This window comes from Triticum dicoccoides, chromosome 7A (genome assembly GCF_002162155.2).
Source record: "Triticum dicoccoides isolate Atlit2015 ecotype Zavitan chromosome 7A, WEW_v2.0, whole genome shotgun sequence".
Lineage (NCBI taxonomy): Eukaryota > Viridiplantae > Streptophyta > Magnoliopsida > Poales > Poaceae > Triticum > Triticum dicoccoides.
In genome coordinates, this window is record NC_041392.1 from 493,396,132 (window position 1) to 493,407,824 (window position 11,693).

An 11,693-nucleotide genomic window follows, 5' to 3' on the forward strand; every position below is an offset into this window, starting at 1 on the left:
TAATAACTATGTGCTACAGACTTTAGACGATTCAACCTCCTTCATTTCACACACTAATATACTCTCTCCGTTCACAAATATAAAATGTTTTGGATATTTTAATATGGGATACATACGGACTGAAATGAGTGAACAAACACACTAAAACGTGTCAATATGCCCCTCGGGTGTAATGGAGGGCGTAATTAATACGGTGCCGCAGTTATACGATGAAAAATCAAAATTTAGTGCTTACATACACGATATAATTCCATACAAAAACAAAATAAGATATGCCCCTCGGGTGTTAGCAAGGCTCTACCAGTCAGCTTGTAAGATATGCCCCTCGGGTGTTAGCAAGGCTCTGCCAGTCAGGTTGTAAGATTCCTAGTCCCAAATAGCTTTCTTCCCATCTACCACACACAAGAAATCTAGCATAGAGTTACCTCACAGCATGACCTTACCCGCAGGCATACCCCAACCACCAGAAAGTCCAAGAATTAAGGGCAGCTACCGAGCAAGCAAGCATGTGCCAAGTCATTCCAAACTTGCCCCCCTCAACTTCTCTGAGTAGATGTTCAAGCTAATATATAACCAGGCGCCAGCAGCTCCACTTGATCACCCCTCCCTCTTCTTTCCATTCAATCACATCATCGGTTGCCGCGCACACAGGGGCTCCTTGACTGCCTAACGTCATAGTCACCATCCTGGCCTGTATATAAAGCTCATATACATCTCCATCAGAAAGCCGGTCTGTTCATATGGATCCCAAGGTCGCTGTTGCTCTCACCCTGTCTCTCGTAGGCGGCTTAAGCACCTCCCTCGGTACGCATACATGCGTCTTCCTTCAGCCCTTCACTCCTGCTGTCTGTTCATACTATTATCATGCACAGTAGTATTCATCATTGGCATCAAGCGTTTCATTTGATGCATTGCCTTTGCAATTGTTTCCCTTCCAAAGCTGTAACTGGTAGTGTGGGTTTTCCATTTAGTTGCTCCAATCAAGATTCTTTTCTCGCAGTACATCTTAAGCACGAAATTGTACAAGGTCCATGGGGCATTCATATATATCCTGTGAGAATGTTATGTGGGCCGTTAGTATGGTAGTTTGTTCAAAGTGAAACATAATATTGAGTAATTAATCTTTTCAGTTTATACTTGGCATCTAACAGCTGAGAGAAAATAGACTGCTGCTGTTACACCAAGAATGGGAAGAATTTGTGTACACATTACTTTCGATGAAGCACACATGAGCACAAGGATTACACGTCCTTACCTGTTGGTTCAGCACACCCGCTTCCAGAGCAGAATCCACTCACTCATCGCCCAAATTCGTATCCCCCTCCATCTTTGCACTGTGTCCAACTCATCCTGCCAATCCTCGACACCAACTAGCCTTTAAGTGTAGGTTTAAGTTTTCAGGAAAAACACTCCAGCTTTTAAAACTGACGAGTGTTTAGTTAGTAAGCCTTTAAGTGTTAAGTTCGTAAGCAACGCAATATGATATAACCAGGATCTAACGTGAATAGAGGGCCCATAAGCTGATGCTTTACAGATACTATTATTGCTATAACTCAAGTGACAGCCAGAAGCAATTTTATTTCTCAATGGGAGCTTTCCCATAATTTATTTGGAAAGCGTTGGAATGATATAGACTAGGCAGAGATGAAAAGCAAGATGTTGTGCCTCTTGATATCTAGCATTTGCCTGCTACTTTTGCCAATGATACTTTATTGCTACTCATCAGGTGCATTACTGGCAATACTAAATCATGCCCCAAACAACAGAACACTCGGGATATTACAGGTGAAATGCTACAACAATTTACTTAACTCTGACCATAAGGTCACATCCAAAGAGCAGCATAGGTTTATTTATACACAAATCAACGTTTAACAATTGTTTTGACAACTCTTTTTAGGGATTTGCTACTGGGCTCATGTTGAGCATGTCCTTCTTTGACCTGGCTTATGATGCTGTTAATGCAATTGGTTTTCTGAAAGGCAACCTTTGGGTGAGCGTTTTAAGCAAGATGTTTTGCAAGGCATCTGTACCATTTCTTATCTTTTTCATCCTTGCTTTGCAGTTTTTTGCTGGGGCACTTCTATTTTCAGCAATTGCCGATATTTTCCCTGAGCCAGAATGCAGTCCACCGGATGAAAATGACAAACAAGTATAAATTCCCTCAACTTTGCTAACAGCCTTTTTCAGTCAGCATTTATCGAAAAAGTAACATAGGATTATTTCATTTGGGGAAGAAGACTGTTAACAGTACAGCACGGAAGGAACTTATGATGAGACACCGAAGAAGAGTCATCTTTAGTGTAATTGTCACCGCAGTTGGTAAGTCTGATGTACTTTGCTAGCTTCATATAAAATATTTTCTACTCAAACTATTTGCACATCTACGTTGATGCTTCTGAACCAAAGATAACTTATCAGCCATTCAATGTATGAATAATTGAATATATCCATGTGTGCTCAATCTTTCAAATGAAAAGTAGCATTGTACAGCATGAAGTAAGCAAAACTTGTAACATCAAGTACCAAAAATGCATCACAGTGTTTTCAACAACATGAGCCCGGAAAGAGAAAACATGCCCTTTAAGATATTATACAGAAATCCACATTTTCGTGATAGGTTCTTCAGATGATATTGTTATATGACTACACATAACACTTCAGTACTGAGCTCGAGCATATTGACTCCAAACAAACGTATGGGGCTTGTTCATACAAGACAGTGTGTAGAAATATTAGATTAAAGGATTCAGATTGAACACCTAAATACAATTTAAGATCATAGACATGATTTAACAAGTGATAATGGCAGTAAAACTTCAGACCTGTTCAGTGTTTAATAGAGTTATGACCAAAAATAGTTCTATTTCAACAGCACCTGTTGAACACCTAAAACTAATTCAATCTTGGCAGGTGATAGCAGCAGTAGTTTTTCATAAAGTACGCGATAGAAGAATAAATCTAAAATAAATCAAGCACATGAAATTAGAAAGTTCTCAAAATTATGTAGAACAATATATCATATACACAATGATATGCCCCTTTCCTACAAGTTTATAATTTTTAATGATCACATTCATGAACGAAGTTCTTATGTGAACAGTTGCTGGTGTGAGTTTGCAAAACTTCCCGGTGGGTACTGCAGCATTTCTCGGAACCGCAAAGGTATATATTTGAGAAAATACTAGTATATTATAGGCAGGCAGATCACATTTGACAGAATCAGTAAATTGCTTGTATATGTTATCCTTTGCCATTGAATTAATTTTTACGATAAATTTCAATTAATGTTATATATATTATTGACTGGTATTACCTCCGTCCCAAATTACTTGTCTTAGATTTGTCTAGATACGTATGTATCTAACACTAAAATGTGTCTAGATACATCCGTATCTAGACAAATCTAAGGCAAGTAATTCGGGACGGAGGGAGTATTCTTTTTATTGATTTATGTACCTGATAAATCGTATTGAAGTATTGAACACTCCATACTCTGTTTCATGGATAATTACATTCTAGAAATATTAATATTTCAATCTACGGGTCATTTGTCTAAAAGTATTACATCTCCATTCGACATTCGTGCATGTTATAGTAGAATAGCATTTTTGCAGTTATTCTGGATGCATGTTTATTTTTAGCCCATAACACTGTCAACATATCAAATAAGTATGAGCAAGACACTGACTAATGGAGAGTAGTATAGTTTATGTTGTACATCCCATTAATCTTATCTACCTTTCAGGGATTCCGTGTTGGCCTTAACTTGGTTATTGCTATAGCTCTACACTACATCCCGGAGGTAATTAAATCTATAATGCTTTTAGATGGAATAGGGAATGGGTATGGAGCAGAAAATGTCATCTAAGTATCTAAAATGACTCTAAAGTCTAAACTATATCCATTTTGGTGGAAACTGGAAGTGGAACTTCCATTCCCAATCTCAATCAATCGCCAACATACAAAATTGGGACTTAGATACTTCCCACCTTTTTACGGTGCAAATGCATAGCAGATTCGAAGATACATAATAGTACAATACTATATTGGGTGAAGTTTTACACAACTGATTCTTGTGAAAAGTTGGTGTGTTTCTAATGGCATAGCTAAGTTTACAAGACCAAAGAATCTGCTAATACTTGTAGCAATTTTCTGTTCATGTGCAGGGTATTGCTGTAGCTCTCCCTGCATATTTTGCCACTTGCAGGTACTGGCTAAAATTATTACACAATATGCATCATATATTTTACACTCTCCCCTTCAGGCCTTCACTATTAACTGTCCCTGGCTTGAGAAGTCTCAACTTCAAAATAACTATCCATCGAGGGGTAAATAGGTTAATGCAATAGTCCATTCTACACCGACTTTAATGTGCTCTGGAAGAGTAAAGTGCTTGTAGTATCTCATTTATTAGGGGTATGCATGGTCATTCCTCACCAACTTATTAGATATAGTGTTTTCTTGGTCTGTGTGAATGCTGGGTTGAGAAGACTTGCAGCTAAACAAGGAAGTACATATTTTAACATGACAGTGCTGATTCATATGTAGGCATATTTTATAAAAAACCTCACCTAAATGATCAGAAAATAGGCACAGCTTAGTTGGTTTAATTCACAAGGTTAGTCAAACTAATTATTACCTAAAGAAGCATATGATTTGTTTTATAATAAAAAAGCATATAATTGCTAAAATACATAAAATGTATAATAAATATTATAGTCACACTGATTTGGAAAGAAAATAAGCTTTGCTGTTTGCAGTTTAATAATATTGTTATTTTGTGTCTATGATGCAGCAAATGGCAAGCGTTCAAACTAGCAACCCTTGCTGGTTTTGCGGAACCAATAGGTGTAATTATCGTCGGTAGGTTGTCTTCGCTTATTCTATTACAAGTGACTTGTTCAAAGCAATTGAGTTTTCCCCACGAAGTAATGATGTACTGATCCATGTTACTATCTGATTGAGAAGCTCAGTCATTGAAAATGGATCTTGGTACATACTCCCTCCGTCCCATAATATAATATGTTATTACAATCAATATATGAGTACACTGGTTGTAATAACACCTTATATTATAGGACGGAGGGAGTAGATCATTAAAAAATGCTCTAATCAATGAGATGCAGAGCTTTATTAAACAGTGAACAACCAGTTGCGACTAATCTTTCTCTAGAACTTATCTTTATTACAAGCAGATTTTCCCCCCTTCAGTGAGTAACATCCTAGGTTGAGTTTGTGCACTTCATTTATATTTTCCTCTTTTGTATCTCAAACATGGCATATAAAATTGTGCTACTTGCAGCATACCTATTTCCGAGCAACTTAAATCCAGAAATATTGGAAGGTCTACTTGGATTAGGTAATGAGTAAAGAACAGTTCAAAAATGTTAATAAGTTTTGCTAAGTAACATAATATTTATTCAAATTTTCCATTTTGTACAGTGGGAGGAGTAATGGCATTTCTGACACTGTATGAGATGCTACCATTAGCAATTGAATACGCTGGACGCAAGGATGCTGTGAAAGCTGTATTCGTTGGCATGGCTTTTATGTCCATGAGGTGCGTTAAACTCATATGATATGCAATGCAATTCAAATTACATAAGTCAATTATCTTTTATGTGCGTGAGGTGTGTGTATATTCATCTTTCCAAGGGTTATGCATGTCAGCTTGTAGCCAGAATTGGCCAAATTTGACTACAAGACTACAGCCAAATCTACCTCCCAATTTGGTCACACAAGATTTTTTTCCACAAATTGCATTTGGCCCAACAAAGAACTAGATGGTGGCCAGAATCTGAAAGTTATCCAAAAAATAAGTAGTAGACACAGAACAGTAAACACACTTTGGTGAATATTATCAAAACTTTGGAGACAATCTTTAGGAGATCCTAGTTATAAACTAAAGCAGTTTTATAACACTTGCTTACATATAACTTTCCATGCATCATGCAACTAACTTATTGTAAGTCTGAGACATCAAACAAGTACAGATTTACTTTAATCCATTTCTAGTTTGTAATACTTTGGCTAACATAAAAATATCATGTCTACCAGCATTAACTATATGTTGATCTTTGATTAATCCCCAAGTGCTAGCAACAAGATTATGTCCAATACTTCTGTAGCTAGCAACATTAAATAGTCAAAAGCCAAAACTAATAATGAGAACATCTACGTATTACATCGGCTCAATGTATCATGTACATATTCATAATAGGTCAGGGGGGACCCTCTCTATATTATTTTTAGAGCCTCTCTGGAAGGCAATATTCTAGAAACACAGGAATGGGAAGCACATAGCACCGAAATGTCATGATTTTGGAACCAAAACATAGGAATTTGCACAGATGATGTTTGCATACTCCACAGGAAGTAAACAGGAATCAAAAAAGAGAGAAGGTGCATGCAAGACACAAAGGAAAATTACATGAGGTTTAACCTCCTGTTAGGACTTAAGAATCCTATGCAAATGAGGTGAAGGAAAGGAATCCACAGGAATTTTGGTGGTCTTATTCTTTGATCCAAAAAGTTGTGTCCGTATGTAGGCATATTGCACAAATTCCAAACGGTTGAAATCCAAAAGGTCCCTTATTGCACAAATTCCAAACAGTTGAAATCCTATTAAGATCTTTCAATTCAGTGAGGGCTTCATAGTAGGGAATACTATGCAAGATGGAAGTAATGCATAAACTTACTATATTGAATATGTTAGCAGTTTGTGTCCGTATGTCAGAACTTGAAAATCACAAAGGTCTTGTATCAAAATTTGTATCTTCATATTTTTTTATAACTTAACGAATTCTAGTACAATATATAACTATCTAAAAAGATTTCGGAACACCTTTTGCTCAGGACTCGTTACATATATTTATGCCCCCAAAAGAAACAACTGCTTCACACAAATTTAAGGGACCACATTAGTGATATACAGAAGAAAACTCAGAAACATGTAGTGATATAAGATCATAATTTGACAAAGAATTGATGCAAAGGGCATAATTTGGTAACATTATCTAACAATGCACTGATACATAAATTGACGTACCAGTACCATTTATAACAGTTGCATTTTCCCTCACATCAGTGCAAATATGTTTGGAAATGTCTCCTGATGTGCAATAAAACTTCAATTGGCAGCTTGTACTTCCTGGAAGTTAGTCTTCCAAAGGAGATGAGCGCTTAAAGTTTCAGTCTAACCCAATAAGTGATATGGGCAAATGCATCATGGACTTACAACAAGGTATACTACTTTTCCTTGACATTACTATTGTGCTATTTATTAAGAAATAAATTTCACTGTCCCTATTCCTTTAAACTTAGTTTCCAAATTACTAGTAGAAATGAATAGTTGAACCTGCAAGTGACACCAAATTCCATTTCTTCATGTATGAAAATAAAGCATCATAAATCGTCAATAGTCGTGCCATGTATCTACTACAATGTTCCATTCTAAATAACTATGGCTGTGCACAGACATAACAATCCTTGAGGTATCATGGAAACCTAATAACTAGGGAAGGTGCATTTTAGCTGCGAATGATCCTCAGCAACCCTCCACTCAAGTAATCAGTCATGCACTTGTCTAAAATGAGTCCCTAACAGTCGCAATTAATTACAATAGAAATCGCATGTATCAACTTAATTGCTTAGTGTGTTCTTTTTACACATATAGATACACTGGACCTAAGTGATCACTGAGAAACGGAAGATGGGTAAATATTTGGAAAATCATATTTTAAGTGAACTATACTTTTGCAAACGATAAACATAACTTCTGTGAAGAAAATATACAAGACCAAAGAATTGGTTAGGAGAAACAAGTTTGGCCATCTTACCTTAGTATTTCATTCATGGAACTGGCAAGACAGCATGACCTCTGCAGCATCACATTTCTGTATTTTCTACAGGTGCTGATTGGAAGGATGTGTATACAATTACATTCCATGATATGTTCTTCTCCAATCTATTACAATGACTTTCAAATCTAGGCCCTCATCAATGACCTCCAGTTGCAGGGCTACCGTAGCTGCAAGAAAATTAGAACTCTCAAACTCTGACAATGTACATAACAAATAAAACTGTACTTACTGGAAGGGAGAAATAAAAGGACTCGTATGATGTAAATAATAAAAAGGAAAATTATGAGATGAACAATTGATCTCCATTTGTTACCAAAGTGAATTGTATCTCGTGTGCTCCAACACGTATGCTTCAAAGTTTACTTTATGCAAAGGTTAAACCCAGTGACTTGCTATCAGCTGTTGACATATTGTTTTGGTAAGAGATAGCATATGGATTTAGGCCAAACTCATGAGATCCAGAGCATTTTTTTACAGATAATGGAGGCCTTTATTACCCTCAGCCTCTTCATCATAGATGCATATAGACTTATTACATCGTTTATTAAATAGTCGGCACCAACCATACCGCACCAAAAGCAGGGAGAGACAAAAACATCAAAACAATCCATTGGAAGTATGTTGGAAGGCTGTACCTCGAGAACTTGAATATAGTATATTGTAGGCAATTTTACACTAGTGGGCTATTGGTAAGTTTACAGAAACTCTAAAGGCGAGCTTCGGTTTGGATCTAATTGATTTTAGCGAAAGTTAAAGCTAAAATAAACTTAGCCAGCAAGAGTAAAGCGGTTCCAAAATATTTCATGGACACAAGCAGGGATCAGGACAGTCTAAGGCTCTTTTATTGGTTTTCTTTTTTTTTTCTCCGTTTAGCTTTTCCCTCACCTCCATCCTCTCTAAGAATTAACATCAATGTCTTATTACGAAAAGCATATAATCAATCTCTTTCAGTGTGTTACCATAATCCCAGTTGGTTGGTTCTCTAAACTATGAAGCTTGGAAGCTTGGTATAAGTAATTTGATTTCCAGAACTATCTTGGTTTCCACATTAGGCTCAACGACCAACTTGATTGAACAAAAATATTACGATTGAGTATTGACCAACATTTGAAAGTTTAGGGTAATAGGAAATCTCTAGAATGCCAAGCAGCAAAATGGTAGATGGGATCGCAGGGACTTTCAAGTGCTACAACAGGCTGGAATGGCCCTTCCTTGTTGAAGTATTGGCAAGATCGCGTAAAATAAGAAGATGGATGAGTTATATTCGTTCAATGTTTACTAACTACTGGCTCTGCAATATACGAAACATTGAGAAAGTATATGCTTGAGCCTTCAGATATTGCAGGGAATCAGCAAGAACAGAACTTGCGCACAATTGAACTTGAGATCAACCCCATGGATTAGCAGATAAACACACAAGCTTGGTGCACCCCAACATGGTGTTTTCTTCTGTTCCTTTTATTTAACTCGATGCAAAAATACTCCAGCGTTTAAAATGGCCTCATACCAGCCAAATTATAGGTGGCACACTGCCAGGGCCTTAAGCCCAACTTGAGCCCTTGAAGGACTTCTATACAAGTCAAGATGTAGTAAATGCAGACTGAGCCGAATGAGGGAAACATACCAGCCTAATTAATTAAGGGGTACTTTATTTGACGACAACCTGACAATGCTAAACATAACTCTGATTCCCTAATATGCTCATTGTGTGTATTCTCCAGATGCAACTTGCATTATAGCAGAGCATTTATACGTGAAATGCTCCTGAAATGACCAGATCAAATGTAGACCCACACAGTTCCTACCAAATCTTCTGACACAAAGCCCTAAAATTAAGTTTCACTTCCTCCGGCTCTGGCTCATGGTATTTCAATTGCAATTGTACCGACCATCAAAGATTTGACACAAGTTTCTTACCTTCGGCCTGCTACCCTCACCTCCCTCTCTTTGGCGGAATGGTAACTTGATTAACATTCTATTGACAGCACTCATGTACTTGGCCAATCTGGAGTTCTAGACCCTCTCATCAGAAACAGTCTGCCAGATTGGAGCGTGCAGGTACAATGCTGGCTCAAGGTCATTTTTGCACATACCGTCTCGTTAAGGATCCTCCTGCATGGAGGGATGTGAAGAGATGTTATTCACAAACAGTTAAAACTTATAATCCGACCAGCCCCTTCCCTTATTTCCTTTGCTACAAGCACATTGCCCAGATGTGAAGTATCATGAAACGGATCCTAGTACAAGGACATGTGCTCCCAAGAACTGAATTGGATTTCAGAGATGGGTTCAAATTCTTAAGAACTGGAATATACAAGCCGATTATAAATTCAATTTTTCAGGTTCCAAACGAGTGCCAGGGTAAATAAGAGAATCTCCACCTGCTAGAATTTGAATGGAATCAACTAGTCCAGTTCAAGACTTCAAGTTGACCCAGACACTGGAATTAGATTCCTATCCCATGTTTCTAGGGCACAATGCATATTACCAACGTGGGTGGTACATTTCGTACACCTAACAGCAAAAGCGGGGACAGATCTGGCGCAAAATTAGTAAATCTAGCAAACAGGAAACATGACACTCTAATAATACAGGTCGTGCGCACCTCGCGTACCAGAAGGAATCTGGGGCGGAAACAAATCAGCGCGGCGCGGACTGCCCTCGTGTGTCTACCGCGGAGCAGGTCAGGGAAGAGGAGAGGGTCGTGTGGCCATCGCCGTGCGGCATGCCGTGCTGGGGCTAGGTCTTCCAGTCGTCGAACCAACGGCTAGGAGAAGGGGGTGTGTTTGTATAAGAAAAGAAACCCCACCAGTTGGCACTTTATTGCAAAGTCTTCTATATATAAATAGCTAGCCTTCGTTAACCTATTTCTTTCAACGTGCAAACATTTTTAACATGCACTAGAAAAAGCATACCTCAACATTCAATGAGTCATAGGTGGTGTTTGTTTCTCTAGTCCTAAGACTTTTTAAAAAAGACTCTCAAGAAGGTGCTTCTAAGAACTTTTAGCAAAAAGTCTTAAAAAAGTCTCATCCTGTTTGGTTTGCTAGGGACTTTTTCTAGTCCCAACACAAAAAAGTCCCTGAAACCAAACACCCCCATAGAAAAGGTTTATCTCAACATGCAGACATGCATGATATATTTAATAAATATTTTACAAAAATATAATAATCAAACACAAAAAAACCCATATGTATTTTTAGTTTTAACTCTTATATTATTTCTCTGAATATTCTTATTTTCATAAAATTAATATCTCTAAAATATATTGCAAATATTCCGGCAACAACGTGCGGGGCATTATCTAGTTTAACAGAGTTAGGGTGTCTGCATCTTGACCCCCAAACCGGTGGGACCAGTCTCACGGATATGGGAGTATCCAAAGCTAGCCGCAAGTATTCAGTTACATTTCAGAAGAAGTTTAATGAATGTGAACAAATTTGATGCAAATTTAAAACGGATGAAGAGCCCATAGTTCATTCTTCAACAGAAGATCATAGCCTAGAAGGGTATTTAAATTCCAGTTGTAATGTGTGCCCCAACATATGTTTCAAATCTATGATAACATGTAGCACGGTATAGCTGTCAAAATCCAAGCTATGTACGCCAAAACACCGGTGTAAACATTTCTTCAAATATCAAATATAACCTAAAATGTAGCAGCAAGAACTTTCACTCTTTGAGAACAAAATAAAACAATATATATGAACAAAAGAGACAAACGGCTAGGAAAAGGTGAAAAGAATACTGGAGCGTGTTACGGTCCCTGCCACCCTGGCCCCACCTGCAGCAACCACTACGGGCCAGGCTGCTACATCAACCAATGGA

General features: G+C 37.7%; 1 protein-coding gene and 1 long non-coding RNA gene across 2 annotated transcripts; one reads left to right on the forward strand and one right to left on the reverse strand.

Moving 5' to 3' along the window:
- Positions 1-125: 125 nt before the first annotated feature.
- Positions 126-8,227, forward strand: LOC119331803 (zinc transporter ZTP29-like). Its single transcript, XM_037604979.1, has 13 exons — positions 126-804; positions 1,727-1,785; positions 1,901-1,993; positions 2,066-2,152; positions 2,241-2,322; positions 3,104-3,165; positions 3,749-3,805; positions 4,170-4,210; positions 4,799-4,866; positions 5,306-5,362; positions 5,446-5,563; positions 7,144-7,246; positions 7,914-8,227. Exons 1-12 carry the CDS (start codon positions 741-743, stop codon positions 7,187-7,189), a joined length of 834 nt encoding a protein of 277 aa, XP_037460876.1. The 5' UTR covers positions 126-740; the 3' UTR covers positions 7,190-7,246; positions 7,914-8,227.
- LOC119331804 lies at positions 670-10,659 on the reverse strand. The gene is made up of 5 exons (XR_005160650.1): positions 10,471-10,659; positions 9,783-9,977; positions 7,842-8,032; positions 1,256-1,350; positions 670-1,051 (listed from the first exon to the last, which is right to left on the reverse strand). It is a non-coding gene; the product is annotated as an uncharacterized LOC119331804 (long non-coding RNA).
- Between the last annotated feature and the right edge of the window lie 1,034 nt (positions 10,660-11,693).

Excerpts from the sequence above, each read along its gene's own strand:
- LOC119331803 (XM_037604979.1), top strand. The coding sequence starts at position 741 with ATGGATCCCAAGGTCGCTGTTGCTCTCACCCTGTCTCTCGTAGGCGGC. Across the intron at positions 805-1,726 it reads CGGCTTAAGCACCTCCCTCG|GTGCATTACTGGCAATACTA; the intron begins GTACGCATACAT and ends GCTACTCATCAG. Across the intron at positions 3,806-4,169 it reads CTCTACACTACATCCCGGAG|GGTATTGCTGTAGCTCTCCC; the intron begins GTAATTAAATCT and ends GTTCATGTGCAG.